Raw genomic sequence first — 21,421 nt, 5'->3', positions numbered from 1 at the left:
AGAGCGAGACTCCGTCTCAAAAAAAATAACAAAAACAAACAAACAAAAAACAAAACAAAACAAAAAAAACCCCAAAAATCCCAAAATATAAACCTGTATAGTGACTGTACTGAATTACTCTTGTCATACTCTCTGGCATACTAAATAGCTTCTAATTATTGTGCATATTGAAGAGCCAGTGTAATTCTAGAGTGTGACAGCAAGTGTTTTTGTTTTATTTTTTTGTTTTCCTTTAATTAGTAGGGGAAAAGTCATACTGGATATTCCGGCTTGCCTGGGCTATACCAAAGAGAAACCTGGACTTTTGGGTTGTGACTTCATAGTGTTGCTTCCATCTTACACTGGGACGGCAGGGTAGTTACAGGGGGAGGCCCACAATTCATTTTCCCCTAAAGGAGTCAACAGCAAATATGAGGATGGCCTCTCTATGTTCTTCCGTTTTTTGTGGAATGAGGAAGTGGACAGTGTATATGATATAACTGGTTTTAGGTTGAGTAAATGAACCTCACAGCAGTGGCCTGACATCTCCTTAGTGTTTACTCTTTCAGTTCCCTTGAAAAGTTGTATTTGTATCTCCTGGTCTTTCTGCATATAAAAACCTTTCCTTACCTTTCTTAACAGTCTGCACTTCTTCAAGTTGAGTTAGTTACACATTTGTCTAAATTTGACATTTGGAAGTTAATTAAATAATGGTAGTGCCAATTTAGTGATTATAGTTTCTTAGCAACAGTAGTTTAAAAAAAACAAGTTTGGAGAGAGATGGGACTAGCTCTTCTATAAGATCTATGAGGAGTTTGACTTGTATAAACTTTTCAGTCTTTAATTTTCTTTATTTAACCAGATCTCTTTTTAAAAAGAGGATGGAATTATTTAGTTAGCAAGTGGTTAAAACTCAGTAAATGCATTTATTTCTGATTGTAAGCTTACAGAAACATTGTTCTAGTAGGAAGTGAAGAACATTTATCATTATGTAGTTGAAGCATACCCACCAATCCTTTTTTTCATTTTTTTCCTGGCTCTTTTTAAAGTGGTCCCCAAATGACTAGTTGTTTCTAAAACAAGACTTCAAAATCTTTTTTTTTTTTTTTAAATTATGGATTTGAGGAGTACATTTGCAGGTTTGTTACATGGGTGTATTAAATAATGCTGGGGTTTGGCTTCTAGTGAACCCATTACCCAAATAGTGAACATAGTACCCAATGGATAGTTTTTCAACCCTTCTGCCCCCACCCAAATTCTTGATTAATCTGTTCACTAGCTAATTAATTCAGTTGTGTGCCAGCATCAATATAAATATTATGTTTTCCCCACTCCTGCCTAAAATAAAATATTTTGAGGCTATCTAGAAATTTACTTTAAGAATGATTTTATAGAAGCTGATGTACTTGTTTTTAATTTTCTGAGAGCATATTACTTTATTTCATTGCAGTTGTTATATACTAACTTTTAATTGGCTAAAATGGTAGGTAGTGATTCAGGGTTATAACTTAAACCAGTGACTTTCAAACTTTTCTAGCAGTGACCCACTGTAAGAACCATATTTTTTTATTGTGATATGGTCTACAACATATATCTATATGAACAAGTATGTATAAATGAAACAAGTTTCACAAAATAAGACTGATTCTTACTACATGGTACAATCTGATACATTCTATTTTATCTCTCTTTTTTTAATCCTAGTCATAATTCACTGAATTGATTTCATGATACTCTGAAAAGTTGTAGTCACAGTTTGAAAAACACTGCTTTAAATGACTATAAATTTATATTTTGGTATGTTTTTATCTAATAAATTGTCTTTAATTCCCAGACTCTGCAGAAAATATGCAGATTATTCAACTTCAGGTTCTTAACAAAGCAAAAGAGAGACAACTGGAGAACTTAGTTGAAAAGTTAAATGAAAGTGAATGCCAAATTCGATATCTGAATCACCAGCTTGTAATAATAAAAGGTAAGATGCTGAATGCTGTCATTTACAGGGTACACTGAGCTAGATATCTTGTTTCCAGTAACCTCATATTAACTACGAAGCTTAGAGAATAAAAGCACTTGGTCAGAGGGCTCATAGTGAGTGAGGCATAGCAAAACAAAACCCAGGATTTCTGAGTGTTGGCCTTGGATTACTTCTCTTTGGAACACACTGTTTTGGAGGTCAGGTGTGGTAGCTTATGCCCATAATCTCAGCACTTTGGGAGGGGCCACGGTGGGCAGATCACTTGAGATCAAGAGTTCAAAACCAGCCTGGCCAACGTAGTGAAACCCTGTCTCTACTAAAAATGTAAAAATTAGCCAGGTGATGGCAGGCATCTGTAATCCCAGCTACTTGGGAGACTGAGGCAGGAGAAGGAGAATTGCCTGAACCCGCAGGTGGAGGTTGCAGTGAGCAGAGAAAGCGCCACTGCATTTCAGCCTGGGTGACAGAGTGAGACTCAAAAAAAAAAAAAAAAGACACACTGTTTTGGAGTCCTCATTTTTTCCCTTTCTCACTTAGGCTTTTAGAATCGTTGAACATTATTTAACTGTACTGATGGCATTCTGTCCTAAAAAGTTGTTGATTCCTTATGTCATTACTCTGGATGAAGTATTCCAACTTTCAAAGTGATTTGTGTTTAGTTTGCACTGCAACGTTTTCTGAGGCTACAAATTAGCGTAAATGTTTTAATCCAAATAAGAGTTAGTGATTGTGAAGTGCCATGTCTGGGATAAACACATAGAGTAAATACAGATTCAAATTATAATTGTTTACTCCTTGTGCTTTCTCTAGTTTTGGTCCATGTTGAACTTTCATTTGTAGAATAATTATGTGATTGAACTCTAGCTCATTCAAATTTAACTGATGGTGAAATGTCTCTTTCTGTAATGCTCATAACATTTATTTTGAGAGAAGAACTTGTGAGCTATTATAGCAAAGTACGTGGGAAGAATTTAACATTAGGTGAATGAAAGAGTTCATTGCAAATGGGTCGGGTGCGGTGGCCTATGCCTGTAATCCCAGCACTTTGGGAGGCCGAGGTGGGCAGATCATGAGGTCAGGAGATCGAGATCATCCTGGCTAATGCAGTGAAACCCAGTCTCTACTAAAAATACAAAAAAATTAGCTGGGTGTGGTGGCGGGCGCCTGTAGTCCCAGCTACTCCAGAGGCTGAGGCAGGAGAATGGCGTGAACCCGGGAGGCGGAGCTTGCAGTGAGTGGAGATCACGCAGCTGCACTCAAGCCTGGGAGACAGAAAAAAAAGAGACTCCGTTAAAAAAAAAAAAAAAAAAGAGTTCATTGCAAGTATGTGTAGGATAATTAGTCCTGCAGGGGTTTGTCCCCAAAAGGAATACAATAATATTTTTAAAGGAAGTAGTTCTGCTTCTCTAAAAAAATTTTTTGGTGTCAGGATTTTTTTTAAAATTTTTAATTTTAAATAATTTCTTTATTTGAGACTGAGTGAGGTGGCTCACGCCTGTAATCCTAGCACTTTGGCAGGCTGAGGTGGGTGGATCACTTGAGGTTAGGAGTTCGAGAGCAGCCTGGCCAACATAGTGAAACCCCATCTCTACTAAAAATATAAAAATTATCTGGGAGTGGTGGCAGGTGCCTGTAATCCCAGCTACTCGGAAGGCTGAGGTTGTAGTGAGCCACGATCGTGCCACTGCACTCCAGCGTGGGTGACGGAGCGAGACCCTGTCTCAAAATAAATAAATAAATAAATAAAATAATTTGGTTTTCTCTAAATCAACTAAAGTTCATTTTTCTGAATTAAATTTAATTCAACAACATTTATATATGATACAGATGTGATATCTGATAGGGATTGTAACATTGGGGTCCCTCTACAGTAACATTATTTATATAAACATTTTTAATACCATAGATGAAAAGGATGGTTTGACTCTCAGCCTTCGAGAATCACAGAAACTCTTTCAGAATGGAAAAGAAAGAGAGATACAGCTTGAAGCTCAAATAAAAGCACTGGAGACTCAAATACAAGCATTAAAAGTCAATGAAGAACAGGTACGTATTTTAACTTATGTATGGTAAAAAAGTTAAAAGTTTAGTTATTTAACAAAACTTTTTGTAGGGTAGGACTAAATTTAGAAGAACTTTGAAGTTATTGACAAAGCATTAGAACTTAAATTTCCTGACTGAAATAGTTTCCTTCAGAATTGGTATCCCGAGAAGCTTTTTTAAAATTTTTATTTTTATTTTTCCTGCTGCTTCTCCATTTGGAGAACTGTTCTTTAGACTTGAGTTTAAAGTGGTGACACATTCACATTGTTTGATTAATGAGCTAGCCATTTGATTTTTGGAAATAGTCATAAGTCATTGGTAGCTAAGCCTGGTGGTGGTTGATTCATTTTTTGGCAGAGGGCAGGGTTAATAATGAAAGTGACGGCCGGGCGCCGTGGCTCACACCTGTAATCCCAGCACTTTGGGAAGCCGAGGTGGGTGGATCACCTGAGGTCAGGAGTTCGAGACCAGCCTGGCCAACATGGTGAAACCCCGTCTCTACTAAAAATACAAAAATTAGCCGGGATTGGTGGCAGGCGCCTATAATCCCAGCTACTCGGGAGGCTGACACAGGAGAATCGCTTGAACCTGGGAGGCAGAGGTTGCAGTGAGCTGAGATCGCACCACTGTACTCCAGCCTGGGGGACGAGAGTGAGACTTCATCTCAAAAAAAAAAAAAAAAGAAAATGACTAGGAAATAACGAGCTTGGTTTTGCCTGAGACTTGTAGCTAAGTCTGAGGATGGTTTAATGAAAGAGTTTAAACAGTGTTGTCTCATGTCTGGCTCCTCCTCATCCTTCAGGTCTTAGCTAAAAACAGTCACCTTTTCAGAGGACTTCTTATTCACTTTATATGTAAGGTAGCCCATAGCTGCATCCTCCAACTCACCTTCATTACACCATATTCTATTACTCTATAACTATCTGAAATGGTCTCATTTGTTTACTTGTTATTTATTGTATCTTCCCACTAGAAAGTAGTAAGAGCTTAGACCTTTTCTGTGTGGTCATTATGTGCTTAGTGCTTAGAACCCTGCCTGGCACAAATTATCTATGTCACTCAGTGGATGGATCTCTTAGCAATGAAAGCAGTATGGAATAAGTAGGCAATCTCTGGAATAGAATGAAAAATAATTCTCTTTTGAAATTTTAATTTTTGTATGTAATACAGATTATTTTTAACTTTTTGAAAACCAATAGTTACTAGATTCAAAAGTTAAGTTGTTTTTATGTAGTGAAAGGTTATAACTTTGTAAACTTTTTATGTAAGCAGCAGAATCACCAAGTGTATTAGTTTCCTATTGCTGCTGTAACATGACCACAAATTCAGTGGTTTAAAACAACACAAATTTATCTCACAGTTCTGGAGGTCAGAAGTCTCACATGGATGTCACTAGGCTAAAATCAGGGTGTCGGCAAGGTTGCATTGCTTTCCGGAGGCTTTAGGGGAGAATCCATTTTCTTGCTATTTCCAACTTTTAGAGGCCACCTGTGTTCCTTAGCTTGTGGCCCATTTCCATCTTCGAAGCCAGCAATGAATGGCTGGTTAATAAGTCTTTCTGGTTCTGACTTTTCTGCCTTAGTTTTCCTCATTTATGGACCCTGTGGTTACACTGGGCCCACCTGGATAATCTAGGCTACTCACCTTATTTTAAGGCAGTCTAATTAGCAATATTAATTCCATGTACAATCTTAATTTTCCCTTGTCATGTAATATAACTTATTCACAGGTTTTGGGGATTAGGACATGGGCATTTCGGGGGGCTATGATTTTGCCTACAATACCAACTGTGCAGTTAGAGCTTTGAAAACTTTGTTTTTAAAAAGTGACCATTGACAAGTTTCATCAGTCTTTCAAGGAACAGTTGTCATTTGTCTATGACCTAACAATTGGGTTACCCCACACTTTGGTCATAGAGCAATGCAAACAGCACTGGGGCCATCACAGCAGCGCAGATTCCGTGCCTGATAGCCACATCCACCATGCTGCGCAAAATTCTCTTTCACTCCCCTCAGGTGACTACCAAATGTATTTTCTCAGGGAACATTGTTTCCAACAACTGTGGGCCTGGAGGTTCCCAGCTAGGGACGTTTTAATGAGCTTGAGCCATGATGAGTGGAAACCCCTTCTCTGCTCTCATTAAAACATGCTTGAGTTTTAGTGTATAGTAAAAGTAAGTTTATTGACAGCACAGAGCTAAAATACTCTGTGTATATTTTAAACATGGATATCCTGGGTGTATTACTAGATGATCAAGAAGTCCAGAACAACTGAAATGGCTCTGGAAAGCTTGAAGCAGCAGCTGGTGGACCTTCATCATTCTGAATCACTTCAACGAGCTAGAGAACAGCATGAGAGCATTGTTATGGGCCTCACAAAGAAGTACGAAGAGCAAGTATTGTCCTTACAAAAGAATTTGGATGCCACAGTCACCGCACTTAAAGAACAGGTTGGGATGATTTCAAATGAGCAACTGTTATCAACAAGTAAAGCTGGTTAAGTTTTGTAACTGATATTTTATGGTTCATCATATAGAAATCTTGAATGTTTGTAGTAAATGTTAGATTGTGTGGGACGTGAGTGAAACTTAAAAGCCAGTGATATTGGCTGGGCACAGTGGCTCATGCCTGTAACCCCAGCACTTTGGGAGGCCAAGGCGGACGGATCACCTGAGGTCGGGAGTTCAAGACCACCCTGGCCAACATGGTGAAACCCTGTCTGTACTAAAAATACAAAAAAAAGAATTAGCCAGGTGCAATGGTGCACGCTTATAATCCCAGCTACTTGGGAGGCCGAGGCAGGAGAATCGTTTGAACGGGAGGTGGAGGTTGCAGTGAGCTGAGATTGCACCACTGCACTCCACCCTGGGCAACAGAGTGAGACTCCATCTGACCAAAAAAAAACAAAAAAACCAAAAAAACCAGTGATATTTTAATCTGAGGATACATCCTAAAGATATACTTTTGGAAACCCTACTTCTTCTTATATGATTATTAGTACTTTCTCAACTTTCACATTACTTGTCCTTTATTTGTAGAGTATTTGTGCATATTGTTTATATGGTCCTAGAATAAATCCAGACCAAAACAAATGAGTCTGCCAGCGGCTGGCTGGAAACTGAGAGGTTACCTTGGAAGCTTAATCGGTAGAAAGCCTTACTTGAGTCTGCCAGCATTTGGTAATTCACCTGTCAATACAGTCTGTTGAGAAATGATTCTTGGGAGGAAAGTAAATTTTGAAGACAGTATAATTTATGAAATAAAGAAGACAGCCTGATGAGATTAATCAGATTTCAATCTTAAAGAGATGTGTATCTTGAGCATATTGCATAGTGAATTTTTATTATTTTCACTCAAGGGGGAATAAAATATTGAAAGCTAATGTGAGTCAGGTGGTGAGTTTGCTTGTGCTCCATAACTCTAGGTAATCACTTGAGTGAATAACATTTCAGAATGCATTTTTCTTAACATAATTTCAAAATTGATTTGAGGGTATGGAAAATTTCACCACACTTAAAATTCATGCTGATTTGGGTTATTTCTGACCTGTATAGCTGCCTCTAATTTTTCCATGCTTTTAGGTAGAATTATATAGGAGTGCATTACTGGCAACAATTGTTTATCATTTTATTTTATTTTTACATGTATTTACATGAGTTTTTATTGTATCTATTTCATTATGTATTTATTTTATATAGAAAAAACATTGTGAATTTGATCAATGTGGAGGATATATAGGAGTAGGGAAAGATGAAGGCCAGTTACGGTGGCTCATGGCTATAATCCCAGCACTTTGGGAGGCTGAGGCAGGTGGATCACTTGAGCCTATGAGTTTGAGACTAACCTTGGCAAAATAATGAAACCTTGTCTCTACAAAAAAAAAATAAACAATTAGCTGGGCATGGTGGCATGTGCCTATAGTCCCAGCTACTTGGGAGGCTGAGGTGGGAGGATTGCTTGAGCTCAGGAGGTCGAGGCTGCAGTGAGCTGTGATTGCACCACCGCACACCAGTCTGGGTAACAGAGTGAGACTCTGTTTCCAGGAAAAAAAAAAAAAGAAGGCTATCCCAAATTATTGAAAAGTCTACTTTATAGAATATTTAAACAAATAGAATTTGAGATGTCGCTTCATAAATTTTTATTTATTTTATTTTAAAGTTAATTTTGGCCCAACACAGGGTAACATTGAAGTTAGTTGGACTTGGACACTAGCCCTTCTTGGATGACTAGAGAAGAATGGATCCTGGTGGCTTTTCCTTATTGGGTTCAGGGTCTCCATTCTCTGTTGACTTCAACACAGTTTCATTAGGGATGGGTTGGAAAGAATTTATAATGTTTTCTACTCCTGTGCCCACTGCATTCTCTGTTGTCCACTGCACGCCCCCCCTCCCCCCCCCCCACTAGAAGAACTCTACACTAAAGTCAGAACAAATTCTTGATTCTGTGCTGGGAGGGCTTCAGACTCCTCAACCCATAAATTGAAGGCGTTAAGGTATTTTCCCACTGTTGTGTTGTTTTACTTTGTTTTATTTATTTATTTTTAACAGAGCATGGCACTGGTGTTAGGCTCTGCATATAATTGCATAGCTGCTTTGCAAAGTGGTGATTCCAAAGTGCCTAACAGAAGCCCAGACCTCAGCATCATGCCACATACCCATGTAACACACCTGTACACATATCCCCTGAATCTAAAATTTAAAAAAAAGTCTGTAACTAGTATATTTTGAGAAATTTATGGATCATAAAATTATTAGAGTTTTTCTTAAGACACCAGCTTTTCTGGGTAGAAAAGATTGTATGCACTCACAACATATTATAATAGTTCTTTTTTTTTTTTTTTGGCTGATTTTCCCTTGAATTTTTTTAGTGAGACAGAAAAGGTGAAAGAAATGGCTTCTTGGAGCTCACAGTGTTCCTCCAATGTCATAATTCTCTCCTAGTAAACTATCTCCTGGGCTCTCTCCATCAAACTGACTTTTACCTCCTGCCATTCATAGAAGTGTCATGTTAAGATCTCTGATTATCTCCTTGTTGGTATATTACTTTTTTCCTTCCGTCTCCTTGAAATCTTCAGCTTTTGGTGAAGTCACGGACTTCGGTTTCTATGTCATAACCTTCTACCTTTTCTTTAATGTTATATTTAAAGGCTCCACTTTGAACGCTTTCTGTTGGCTTAGAGACTCCCACAGACATCTCTGTGTGTGGTCCAGTCCTCATTTTCCTGTGCGCTAGAACCCTGTCCAGTTCTTTTCCCTCCCACAGATTCAGCTGTCATCTCTATCATCTCTCTTTTTTTTTTTTTTTTTGAGATGGAGGCTCCCTCTGTTGCCCAGGCTGGAGTTCAGCCGTCATCTCTTTATCATTACACGTGTCTCAGTCTTGAAAAATGTCTGCCCGTATCAATCTTGAACTACTCAAGCTAATCATGGCCAGCGTTGAACTACTCATCCTTTTTTGATTTTTGGTATTAAAACTTTAAAGTTTTATGAGTATGATCTGTTTTCCTGAACTTGTCAACAGGATACACCATAGTTTAATTAGTTGTAACATATAGTCAAATTATTGGCAGAATCTGCCTTTTCTTTACAATTTTTTTTATACCTACCTTTTCTTTAAGTTTGTTTGGTAGTTCCCAGTTCTTCGTTAATACTATTGTGACCTCCCCAGAATATAAATATTAGCAGTCTCCCCACCCCTTCTCGCTGTCATTACTGTCATGCTGTCATTAATATGAGCTCATTCATTGTGTTTGCCACGTTACTTTGGTGCTTTAGAACCAGGTTTCTCAAGCTGGCCTGGAATTAGCAGCAGTGTGCCAGGAGGTTTGCAGTGCTGAATAAACATGGACTAGTTTCCAGAAGCTTCATTTTGCTCAAAAATTTAGTAGAAAAAATTTAAAGCAAACACAGCTTCATTATGAAATGGACTACAAAATTCACATGAATTTTTAAGCTAAAATGGGAGACTTCGGAGTCTCTTTGCTTCAAGGTACTTCTCTGTTACTGCTCGTATGGGATGTACCTTGTGTTAGAATCCTTAAGGTATTATTGGGCTTTAGGTTATACTATGGATCAGGCAGCAAAAGCCTAAGGCCTTTTCTCTACTTCAAAGCCCTTTCTCAGTATTCTTCTTATTTTTTATTTTCTTTAGGTTTTCTCGGGTAATTTCAATTAATTAACTTAATTCACTCCTCTGCCTCTCCCATGCTCTGCCGTTTGCCTGGAATTCAGCCTTTGTAGCCTTTTTTGAAAGAAAGGTGATAATTTCGACAGTGTATTTATTCTACCTGGACTCGGGGCTCCCGTGGTTCATTACACCCAAACACATATTCTTTTGGAAGAAACTTGAGTATATTGCATACACACTCTGTATTTTATGTAATCTCATATAGTTACACACATACATATACACATTTACCCTATTTTTCTTTGTCATTTATTTTTCAAGTGTTTGTTACAGCACTTGATATGTCTAACGCACTGCAGAAGCACCTTCAAGGGGGCTGTTAAGAGAAGTAAGATGTCTAAAAGGTGGAGAAAGATAAGAGAGAAATAGATCAAGTTTAACAGAATTTCAGAAGAGGGAAAGATTATTTTTGGCTGTTCTTAATGGAATGAACTTTTGGCTGCTTAGAATACAGTGAGTTTTCATGTGTTTGTCTGTATCCTTACTGTTTTGGGATACAAATTGCATGATTCAAAGTAGTCTGCCTAAATATATATACATACACTTAATACTGACAGTATAAAATATGTATAGGAATGTAATACATTTTCTTTGGCTTGAATAAAATCTAATTTTTGAATAACATTGTCTTGTGAATATAGAGTCGAAGGAAACTTTAGCATAATTACAAAAGAAGCATAATTATTATTAGCATAATTACAAAAGAAGAAACAGACTGAAGAGCTGAAGCTTCACCCAAGCTCTTCACTCCCAGTTCTGTGCCCTCTACCTTGTAAAAGAGGTGATGCTCCCATGTGATGATCTTGTGTTTGACATCAAATCTAATTATGTATCATAATTTTTAGTTTACTCTTTATTAAAACTCTTTACAAAAATGACTTGCTGAACTTTTTTTCTATTTAGGAAGACATTTGCTCTCGTTTGAAAGATCATGTGAAACAACTGGAAAGGAATCAAGAAGCAATCAAGTTAGAAAAGACTGAGATCATTAATAGGTTGACGAGAAGTCTAGAGGAGAGTCAAAAGCAGTGTGCCCACTTGTTGCAGTCCGGTAGGTGTCTGGTAGGGCCACTGTCTCCCCAGAAGGCTGGTTCAATATGCAGAAAGAATATAGTAGGATCCATGAATTGTAAAAATCCAGAAGGGACAGAAATCACAATCAGCAATAAATTTCTTAAAAAAAAGAAAAGAAAAGAAAAAATATATATATAAAGGTTTAGTTTGTTTTTATTAAATAATTTGGAACCTGGAGACCAATATAAAGTACCAAATAAAAATAACCATCATTCAACCGAGATAATTATTGTTAGTGTTTGAATGTATTTCCTTCAAATGAAATGAATGTACACACATAGACAATGCCCTGCTTCTTTATGTAATGCATTTCTGAAAGCATACTAAAGCTGAACATGCAAAAATTGAACAATAAAATACGTTATAAGGTAATTTCTATTCCTGAAAACTCAAAATGATTGTAAAATCCCATTATATTTTGCTTTTTTTAGGCCCAATATTTGATCATATAGTTCTATCCTTTGTATAACTTCTGTCATATTTCTCCCCTCATGATGGAATAGTGACTTACCTAGTCAGTTGAGGCCAGAGAGTTACATTTTTGTCATGCTTCAGATTTCTAATATGGTCTTTATGGTATTAAGTTTGAGACATATGCTTCCTATCATTTTAGTTTCAGCAGTTGTTTAATTTCTTATTAATTTTTATAAAATGATATTAGAGCAAAGAACAATAAAATCACATGTTTGTACAAACACCGCTATATAGACAAAACTTCCCTGTTTGCTGGTAAGTAGCTCACATTGTGAAAGCAGGTCAACAGTTATTCATTAACTGATACATGAAAGTCACACTTTGGCATATGAAAGGTAATTTAGACTGTTGGTACAATATGTGAAAAGGTGGGTTATTCAAAAGCTGAAATGTACTAAAGTCAATGACTGCCTAAATATATGTGTATATATGTCTTGATAGGGGGCAAAATTTGGATTATGCTTTATTAAGGGCCCCTCCCTGTTTAGTTTCATAGCCTTTGTTTTCATTTGGCATTACTTGGTGAGCCTTTTTCCTGGCTGTTAAATGCTTTGAAAATATTATTTTCTTTATGCCATCATTGCTTCACTTAATCATTTCCCAGATGGTCATTTTCTTTTGAAACCTAATAATGTCCCTTTTAAATTGGGAACAGTCCCCCCACCACCTTGCCCAGTACATTTAAAATATTAGGTTTCTAAAGTTTCAGAATTATAAACCTAATATACTTCATTTACATGTGGAGGTGGGGATGCTGGATAGAAAAGCATTTACAAAGAAGTTAAAGGCAGCACAATGTAGTTTTCTTATTGCAGGGTAGAAATGGGTTCCAAAGAATTTTTTCTTTGGCTTTCCATGAGTTGGAGTGTTATCCTCCTATTAAAGGACTTCTAGAATGTTAAGGTCTGTAGATAAGGCTGATTTGATTCATAAAAAGGTCATAGTAGCCCATGCCTTTAACTGCCCAAGGTCATATAGGATGCCATACTAAATCTGGGAAATGTCTGGCCCAGACCTGTGCCTTCTGGGTCCCATGGGCTCTATGTATTCTAAAGAGACAGTAGTAATAAAGCAGAACTTTACTTTCTGTAGCCTCAGTGGATTCAAGTCTTCTGTAGATCGTAAGTACTTTGTCCCCTTACATTTTTTCAGTGTATCCTACGGTTCTTTCCTTTGCAGGGTCAGTACAAGAGATGGCTCAGCTACAATTCCAGCTGCAGCAAGCACAGAAGGCACATACTATGAGTGAAAACATGAACAAGGCTTTGCAAGTGAGTGTTGCCACTTGGAAGAGACTCTATGGGTATCTGAATTAGGCAGTAGTTACATCACCTTTTTGAATCTTGGGTTTCTTTGTATAATAGAGGTGGTTGGACCACCTTCAAACCAGCCCATGGGAGTTGTTCACCATCTCCTTCACACAGTTGGCAAGTCAAACCTAAGTCTGACTAATTGCAGAGCCAAGGCCCTGCACTTCCTGCCAGTCTCCCTGCTACCTCTTTCAAGTGGCATGTCCTTTCATCTTTGGGTGTATCCCAGAGATCAGTTCATCTGTGGAGGTGAGGAATATTGAATTTTGCTGCAGTTCTGTCATGTTCTCCTCCAGTGCTACTTAATTTTCCACTGGAGGGGGAGGAAAATATGGGAGAAGAGTTCCATTATTACCTCCACCGAAAGAGGTATTTTGCCTTTTCACCACTGGCAGGCTATAGTACAACACGTTCTTGGCAAACCAGCGTACTTTGTCCTGTACTATAGTAAGCCAGAAAGTGCCACCATCAGCATTTCAGTCCAAGGAACACACCACTTTCCACAGAGGACAAAACCTAAGAGACAGAGGTGTGAGAGGAAATCCTTATGTTTGTTTTCTCATTCATTTAGGTTTTACTTGAAAACCTGACATATGCTGGCCTTTATAAAGTATAATGTATACTAATAATATATTTGAAGAAGTTTTTTTGCCTTCTGTTGATCATTAAAACAAATTTTGAAACATAGAATGCTGATTTCTTCATATAGGAAAATAATGAAAATTATTTTTAATAATTTTGTGTTGTAGGAAGAATTAACAGAACTAAAAGATGAAATTTCTCTCTATGAATCTGCTGCAAAACTAGGAATACATCCAAGTGACTCAGAAGGAGAATTAAATATAGAACTCACTGAATCATATGTGGATTTGGGTATTAAAAAGGTCAACTGGAAAAAATCCAAAGTTAACAGGTATGGAAAGAATATTTTAGTTTACTGTACAAGAACCAACATTAATAATACTGATGATGCATGCTATCTGTTTTAAGGTGAAAGCGTATTATTTTCATATGTTAACACTGTATAGTGAATGCAGATACCTTGCATTTATCAGAGATATATGAAAAATATACATTAATTTTTCCTAGGAACCTTACTATAACCTTACTTTTAAAGTGGAGATTGTTTCTTTTATACTACTGCTTAATACAGATATTTTAGCAATCTCATAGAAGGAAGTATTTTATCACTCCTGCCAGAGACTGACTGGGGAGGGAGTAGTGGTGGTGGTAGAAGGAGAATTAAACAGTGAAAGGACTCTAGAAGCACTTGCTGCATGGAAGGTGCTTTCAAGGCTCTCGGAATAGAGTACAAAAGATGAGATAGGAACTGTCCTTCCCACAGGGAGCTTACGTGTTTTCTGGTCAGGGAGAAAGAAACATTCTTGGAAACAACCAAGTGCTATGCATTCAATGTTATGTTTGATGTATAAAGGTGGGGTTTACACATTTCCTGTACTGGTTTTGGGTAGGGAAGAGAGATACGGTGTTTGGAGGAGATTGTATTTAGGTTAAGGAAAGATTTTTGGATGCGTTTAGCCCTTACCGCCACCCTTTTGTTTATGGTTTAAGACGGAGTTTGCCATCGTTATTGAATTACAGTTTCCTGAGAGTGTTTAATACATATTGTATTTCAGGTATTACACAACTAAATACAAATATATAAATGTCCTGAAAAGTTTGCAATACGACAGGTTTTAGAAGTTACATATTTTGAGACTGTGATTCCATTTTAAGAACAGTAAGACGAGATTCAGTAAGTTGAAATATAAAGTGATCAGGTGATACTGTGAAAGAAGATATTATTTGAGTTTATTGTAAGGCTGCATTTATCTAGAGGTCTGTCTTCAGGGACTGTCATCCCTACAAATCACAGCGCTACTATCCAGAAGGAAGCAAAGAAGAAAATATCACAATTGGGCCGGGCGCGGTGGCTCACGCCTATAATCCCAGCACTTTGGGAGGCCGAGGCGGGCAGATCATGAGGTCAGGAGATCGAGACCATCCTGGTTAGCACGGTGAAACCCCGTCTCTACTAAAAATACAAAAAATTAGCCGGGCGTGGCGACGGGCGCCTGTAGTCCCAGCTACTCGAGAGACTGAGACAGGAGAATGGCGTGAATCCGGAAGGTGAAGCTTGCAGTGAGCCGAGATCGCGTCACTGCACTCCAGCCTGGGAGACAGAGTGAGACTCAGTCTCAAACAAAAAAAAAGAAAGAAAGAAAGAAAATATCAGAACTGGATTATATGATGTATTTAGTAGGAGCCACCTTCAAGTTCTTATCCCAGGACCATATTGACTTAGATTTATTTGTACCCCATGAATTGTCTGATTTCCTAACTTACTGCAGAGGGCTAGGGCAAGGGTTGGGAAAGACAGTCCTTCAGCCAGCAGCTCAACCTTAGCAGGGAGAAAACTATGGAAACCCAACAGGCTGGAGTTGCTGAGTATCACAGCAAATAGCTCTACACATTTACCTATGTTTGATCCACATCAGAATGTCCACAGTTATGATCCCAAGTTGTCAAAGAAAGACTTCAACTTTGGTCAGTAAATTAAAGCAATAAACGAAGTGCATTATATCTTTTTTAGACAGATTTATATAAAATGTTAATATAGTCACCTGGAAAATTCACTACTGTGAATGCCTCATTTCCTGCTAATGCCAGATTAATTCTAAGGGGCTTGTGGAAAGAGCATGGGCTTTAGATCCAGATTGTTTTGAATAATAGTTTTGCCATTTTATTACTAGCTTTGTGAGCTTGGACAAATTTCTTAGCTTTTCTGAGCCTGTTTTCTTATTAAGCTTAATATCCCTAGGAGGTTAAACTGAGGATTAAAATAATGAATATAAAAGGCCTCATGTAACATATTCTAACCTATATTAGGCAGTTGATAAATGATGGCTGTTACTATTGTTACTCAGTAGATGGTTGATTAAAACAGCACTAATCAGATTTTATATTAAGTCACATGAATTTTATATTAATTCAACACATACTTTGTAAAATGTTCTTAATCCTCAACCTCGTGAAAAATATCAAATCCAATATTATTATGTGAGAGTTGGAAAAACCAGAGTGAACTCCTTTGCTCAGTAAGGCTGACAATTAGTAGCAGAACCAGTACTTGAACCCAAACTCCTGAGAAAGGTTCAGTTATCTGTCTGTTCATATTTACACGTCAGTTAAACCTTTTTGCCTTAAACTCCTTTCTTCATGTCTTTTATTTTTGAGGATTAAAGACGTAGTTCATGCCAAAAAAGATTTTTCTCCAATTTGTGATTACTTTTAGTTTCTGCTATAATTTGGGAATTGAATAAATAATACATTATGTATATTTATCTTTTCAAATAGTTACTTCTTCATAATGTCTATTAAAATATATTCTGCTACCTTTACACTTTCTATTTACTTAGTGCTCATAGCCAAAATCCTGTACTCATCTTTTTTTTTTTTCTTTTTTTTTTGAGACAGAGTTTCGCTCTTGTTGCCCAGGCTGGAGTGCAATAGCGTGATCTTGGCTCACTACAACCTCCACCTCTCAGGTTTAAGCAATTCTCTTGCCTCAGCCTCCTGAGTAGCTGGGAATACAGGCGTGCGCCACCATGCCCAGCTAATTTTGTATTTTTAGTAGAGACGAGGTTTCTCCATGTTGATCAGGCTGGTCTTGAACTCCTGACCTCAGGTGATCCTCCCACCTCGGCCTCCCAAAGTGCTGGGATTACAGGCTTCAGCCACTGTGCCCGGCCTCCTGTACTCTTCTTAAAGCACATTCCTATAGATAATAAACCTGAGATACCACATCATTATTATAGTAAAAGGAATGGTGGACGCATTCAGTGGGAAAGTGAAGAATAAAGCACAGTGTGATTAGTCACTGAGGCTTGGCAAAAAGACATCCAGTGAAGCACAAGATAAGCGAAGAAACGTTTTGTAGTCATTCCACCCGCCAGCAGTCTAATAGGTGATATTTTAGCTTCGTGGAAAACTAAAAGCAATTATACTCAGATCAAATTGAAAGGAGATAAAGGAGAGAAGATATTTGTCCCTTTCCCCTGGTCTACTGTGATTCCTAGAATAAGAGGAAGCAATAATTTTCCTGTGTTGGGAATTTTAGTTGACTTGGGCTGCTTTCAAATCACTGACCCAAATATTGGTGGCTACAAGCTTTTATTACCAACTACCTCCTCCCTCAAGCTACTGCCTAGTAAATTTTAAGGGTTTAGCCTCAATGTTCTATTTTACATTCATGGAATTTGAGTAGCTAAAGCTGCATGCAGCTTGCAGACAGCTTCCTCTCTCCCTTATTATAGTTGGCTGCTAAGCTCAAATAATAAACATTTAACAAGTGGAATGCCTTTTCCCTTTGGTCTTCTCAGCAGGCTTCATAAGGGACTACAGTTTATTTGGATTTAGGAGAACTGACTTCCATAGGGCTCAGTAGTGAGCCTTTTTCAGGATTGGTCACCACCACTGATTTTTTTCCCCTTTGAGGAAAGAAGAGAAAATTATTTTAGCAAGCGCTTTCTCTCTCTCTCTGACTTGGCTCCCTCTAGGAGTACAGGATGTGCTATTTCAGTGGTCGGCATTCCGTAAGAAAAGAAATTGGGGATGCATAATTTGTTAACCGAGCAAAATAATAATTCTGCTTAAGGTTACTTCACCATGTCTTATAGCACAGGAAGTTATATTGTAAAATAGTTTATATTTCTTATAATTTATATTTTCTACTTCAATGGAAATAGAAGTGGTTTAAATGAGATCTGTATACAGACAGACTACTTACACAATATATATATATTGCCTATACAAAAGTTGCAGAATGCATTGCAAAAGCTCCTTTTATAACATTAAAAAGCCTACCTAATAGTTTATTCATTTTCTCTCTCTCTCAACACACACAGACACACACACACAGTATTCTAAGATTTTATTTGGAATCATCCAAAACTGAAGAACAGTAAACATTTTAACTCAGGTACTATTATTTTTGTTTCTAATAAAGGCTTTTAAAAATATTTTTGGAACAGTTTTAATTTACAGAAAAATTTATGCAGAGTTCCTATATATGATATGCTGCATCTGTTTTTCCCTACTAATACCTTACGTTAGTATGGTACATTTGTTAGAATTAATGAGCCAATATTGGTATATTATTATTAATTAACATCCAGGGTTTATTTACTAATGCCCTTAGTTTTTATTTAACATGCTTTTTCGGTTTTGGGATCCCATCCAGGCTACCCCTTTACATTTAGGGGTCGTGTTTCCTTAGATTTCTCTTGACTTTACTTGTTTTTGATGACCTTGACAGTCTTGAGGGATACTAGTCAAGTATTTTGTAGGAAGGCTCTCTATTGGAATATGACATTTTTCTTATGATTATGTTTTTCTCATGGGTTTTGTGGAGGAAGACCACTGAGACTTTCATCACATCATCTTAAGGGCAGATACTGTCAACTGTTTATTTATTTTCAAAAGTAATTTAATTCTCCATTATGAAAAAATTAGAAAATACAGACTAAAAAAGAAGAAAATTTGATTTTCTAATCAAAATTTCTAATCACCAATAATCTCACCTACTTCCCATGAAGAAACTGCTATAATATGTCAGTATAAAACTTGCACATCATCTGTTTTGTTTGTTTCTAAAAGATAAAATAGTCCCAGCTACTCGGGAGGCTGAGGCAGGAGAATGGTGTAAACCCGAAAGGCGGAGCTTGCAGTGAGCTGAGATCCAGCCACTGCACTCCAGCTTGGGCCACAGAGCGAGACTCCATCTCAAAAAAAAAAAAAAAAAAAAAAAGATAATATTGATAATATTTCTTTATAATGTCATTTTACTAGTATATTCTGAAATCTTTGAATGTCAGTGAATATTTTTATATATTACTTTTAGTGAATATATAGATGAATGAATCAGTTTAGTTACTAAAACACTGTTTAAAAGTTTTATTATAAATAATGCAGTATCATTGTTATAAGCATCCTCGTAGTCTTTATTCACATCTTTATTTCCTAAAGAAGTAGAATCATTTTCTTGCTAAATGGTGTACACTTATTTGAGTTTTTTGATGCATATTACTAAACAACCCTAAAGTTTACATTATTACCCATGTCCCGAGGCTGTCCCTATTTTTTGGTAACCTAGCCAGTATTGAGAGTTATCACTTTTCCTGTTTATAATTTTTATATAGTTAGATTTGTCACTGTTTTCATTTATGGTTTCTTGATATTTAAAAATAAGGTATTTCTCTAGTACTTTCTATAGTTTTATTCTGCTTTTTAAATCTTTCAAATTGTGAAATATACACATAAAGAACATGGAACATAAATATACAGCTTAATCAATTATTTGAAAGTGAATATTCGTGGGACCACCACCCGGGTCAAGAAGTCAAATTGCCACGAGCTGCCCATATTCTTTCCTATTGTAACCTTGAGGCTAACTACTGTCTCATCTATTAGGGCAATCATTTTCTGTTTTTTTTCCCTTAGCTTTTTCATGCCCAGTTATTCACACCTAAGCACTACAGATTTTTAGATTTGCCTTCATATAAAGGAAACTCATACATTAGGTGTTCGGGTTTTCTTTCTTTCTTTTTTTTTTTACTGTTTTATTGAGATATTATTTCACACACCATAAGAGCCACTCACTTAAAGAATACAGCTCAGTGGTTTTCAGTATATTGACAGAACTGTGCAGTCATCACCACACCTAATTTTACAGCATTTCAACATGCCCTCAAAGAAACTCCATGCCTATTACTAGTCATTCCCATTACCTGCCTCCACAGCTCCAGACAACTAATCTACTAATCTACTTCCTGTCTCTCTGGATTTGGCTGCTCTGTGCATTGCATATAAACAGAATCGTATAATATTATCTTCTATGAATTTTCTTTACCATTTCTTCTCAAGCATGTCCGCTGCTTGACAGAGTCTGTTTCCTTTTATGAAAATATCCTTATATTTGTTTATTATACAATTCCTGACCAATTGTTCTTCTATTTCAGCACATTAAAGCTACGTTGGTCCACTCTCTCTGGACTCAATGGTTTCTGTGAAGAAATTCATTGTTATTTGAATTATTGTTTCTGTCAGTAATGTATAGTTTTTTCTCTTGCTGCTTTAAGAATTTTTTTCTTCATATTTAGTTTTTGGTACTTTGATTATGATATGTTTAGGTGTGTTTTTCTTTTAGTGTATCTCATTTTGGGTTCTCTGAGCTTCTTGAATATGTAAATTTATTACATCTTTTACCAAATTTGTGAAAATGTCAGCCATTAATTTCCTTAAATACCTTTTCTGTCCCTGTGTCTTTGTTCTCTCCTTTTGGGTCTCCAGTTACATGTATGTTAGATTTTTTTGGTATTATACTACAGTTTCTTGAGGCTATGTTCATTTTCTTCTATAGTTTTTCCTTTTTATTTTGGATAATTGCTACTGGACTATTTTCATGTTCTCTCCTTTTTTTCTTGTCATGTATACTCTATTGAGCCTATCTAGTGAAAGTTTTGTGTTTTTTTTTTAACTTTTGTTTACTTAATAACATTTCTATTTTGTTCTTGTATCACTTTTCTTTCTCTGTTAAGAATTCCTATTTTTTCATTCACTTCAGGTATCTTTTTCTTTACTTCATAAAGCAGAGATATAATAGCTACTTTAAACTTTTCAAACTCTTTTAGTGGTAGTTTCAGCATTTGGATCATTTGTTGATTGTCTTTTAAGAAGTGGCTACATTTTTCTGGTTAGTTGCATGTCAAGTAATTTTAGATTGTATACTAGACATTGTGAATTTGTATGGGTGTTTTAAATCTCAGTTCGGTTCTCCAAGCCTTTGCCACATTGCTTTGAATCCAACCTGTGTATGCATCCCTCAGGGGTTAGTCATTGTGAGACTTGAATGTGTGGTTTAAATTTCAGTTAAGTTTTTAAAATCTTTGATATGCTGGTTTGAGAGTTGTTCTGTACATGCATAGTTCAGGGCTTAGACTGAGGCTTGTACAAATTTATACACAGAATTCAGGATTCCTTTCTCTGGTTCTCTTCTCTTTGGGAGTCTTCCTACACTCTCTTATCACTGGGTTTCAGCAATCTGACATTGCTGTGATGTATGCTGGTTTTCTTTGTGTTTCTTCTGCTTGAGATTCACCAAACTTCTGGGTTTTGTGGGGTTTTCGTTTTCATCAAATTAGGAAAAATTTGGCCATTACTTTTCAAATATGTTTTCCATCCCGCTTCTCTTCTGGGACTTCAGTTACACATGTTGGAAAATGTAATATGTTCTGTGTATTTCTGTTTTAGTCTTTTTTCTCTTTGTTTTTAATTTTATAGTATTCTTGCTATATCTATATGTTCACTGATCTTTTCTT

The 21,421-nt window shown here is 36.7% G+C and overlaps 1 protein-coding gene across 15 annotated transcripts in view; it reads left to right on the top strand.

The window, feature by feature from the left end:
* Positions 1-21,421, top strand: part of CEP152 (centrosomal protein 152) — a 73,750-nt gene that overhangs the window by 16,554 nt on the left and 35,775 nt on the right. For all 15 annotated transcript variants that reach the window (XM_073995765.1, XM_073995766.1, XM_073995763.1 and 12 more), the window contains 6 exons: positions 1,814-1,954; positions 3,864-4,003; positions 6,249-6,449; positions 11,089-11,236; positions 12,913-13,004; positions 13,793-13,956. In XM_073995765.1, coding sequence (XP_073851866.1) covers positions 1,814-1,954; positions 3,864-4,003; positions 6,249-6,449; positions 11,089-11,236; positions 12,913-13,004; positions 13,793-13,956 — 886 coding nt within the window. The remainder of the gene's footprint in view (positions 1-1,813; positions 1,955-3,863; positions 4,004-6,248; positions 6,450-11,088; positions 11,237-12,912; positions 13,005-13,792; positions 13,957-21,421) is intronic.

The sequence above is a fragment of the Macaca fascicularis genome, chromosome 7 (genome assembly GCF_037993035.2).
Source record: "Macaca fascicularis isolate 582-1 chromosome 7, T2T-MFA8v1.1".
Lineage (NCBI taxonomy): Eukaryota > Metazoa > Chordata > Mammalia > Primates > Cercopithecidae > Macaca > Macaca fascicularis.
The sequence above is the reverse complement of the archived record's forward strand: the minus strand, read 5'-3'. Positions and strand labels throughout refer to the sequence as shown.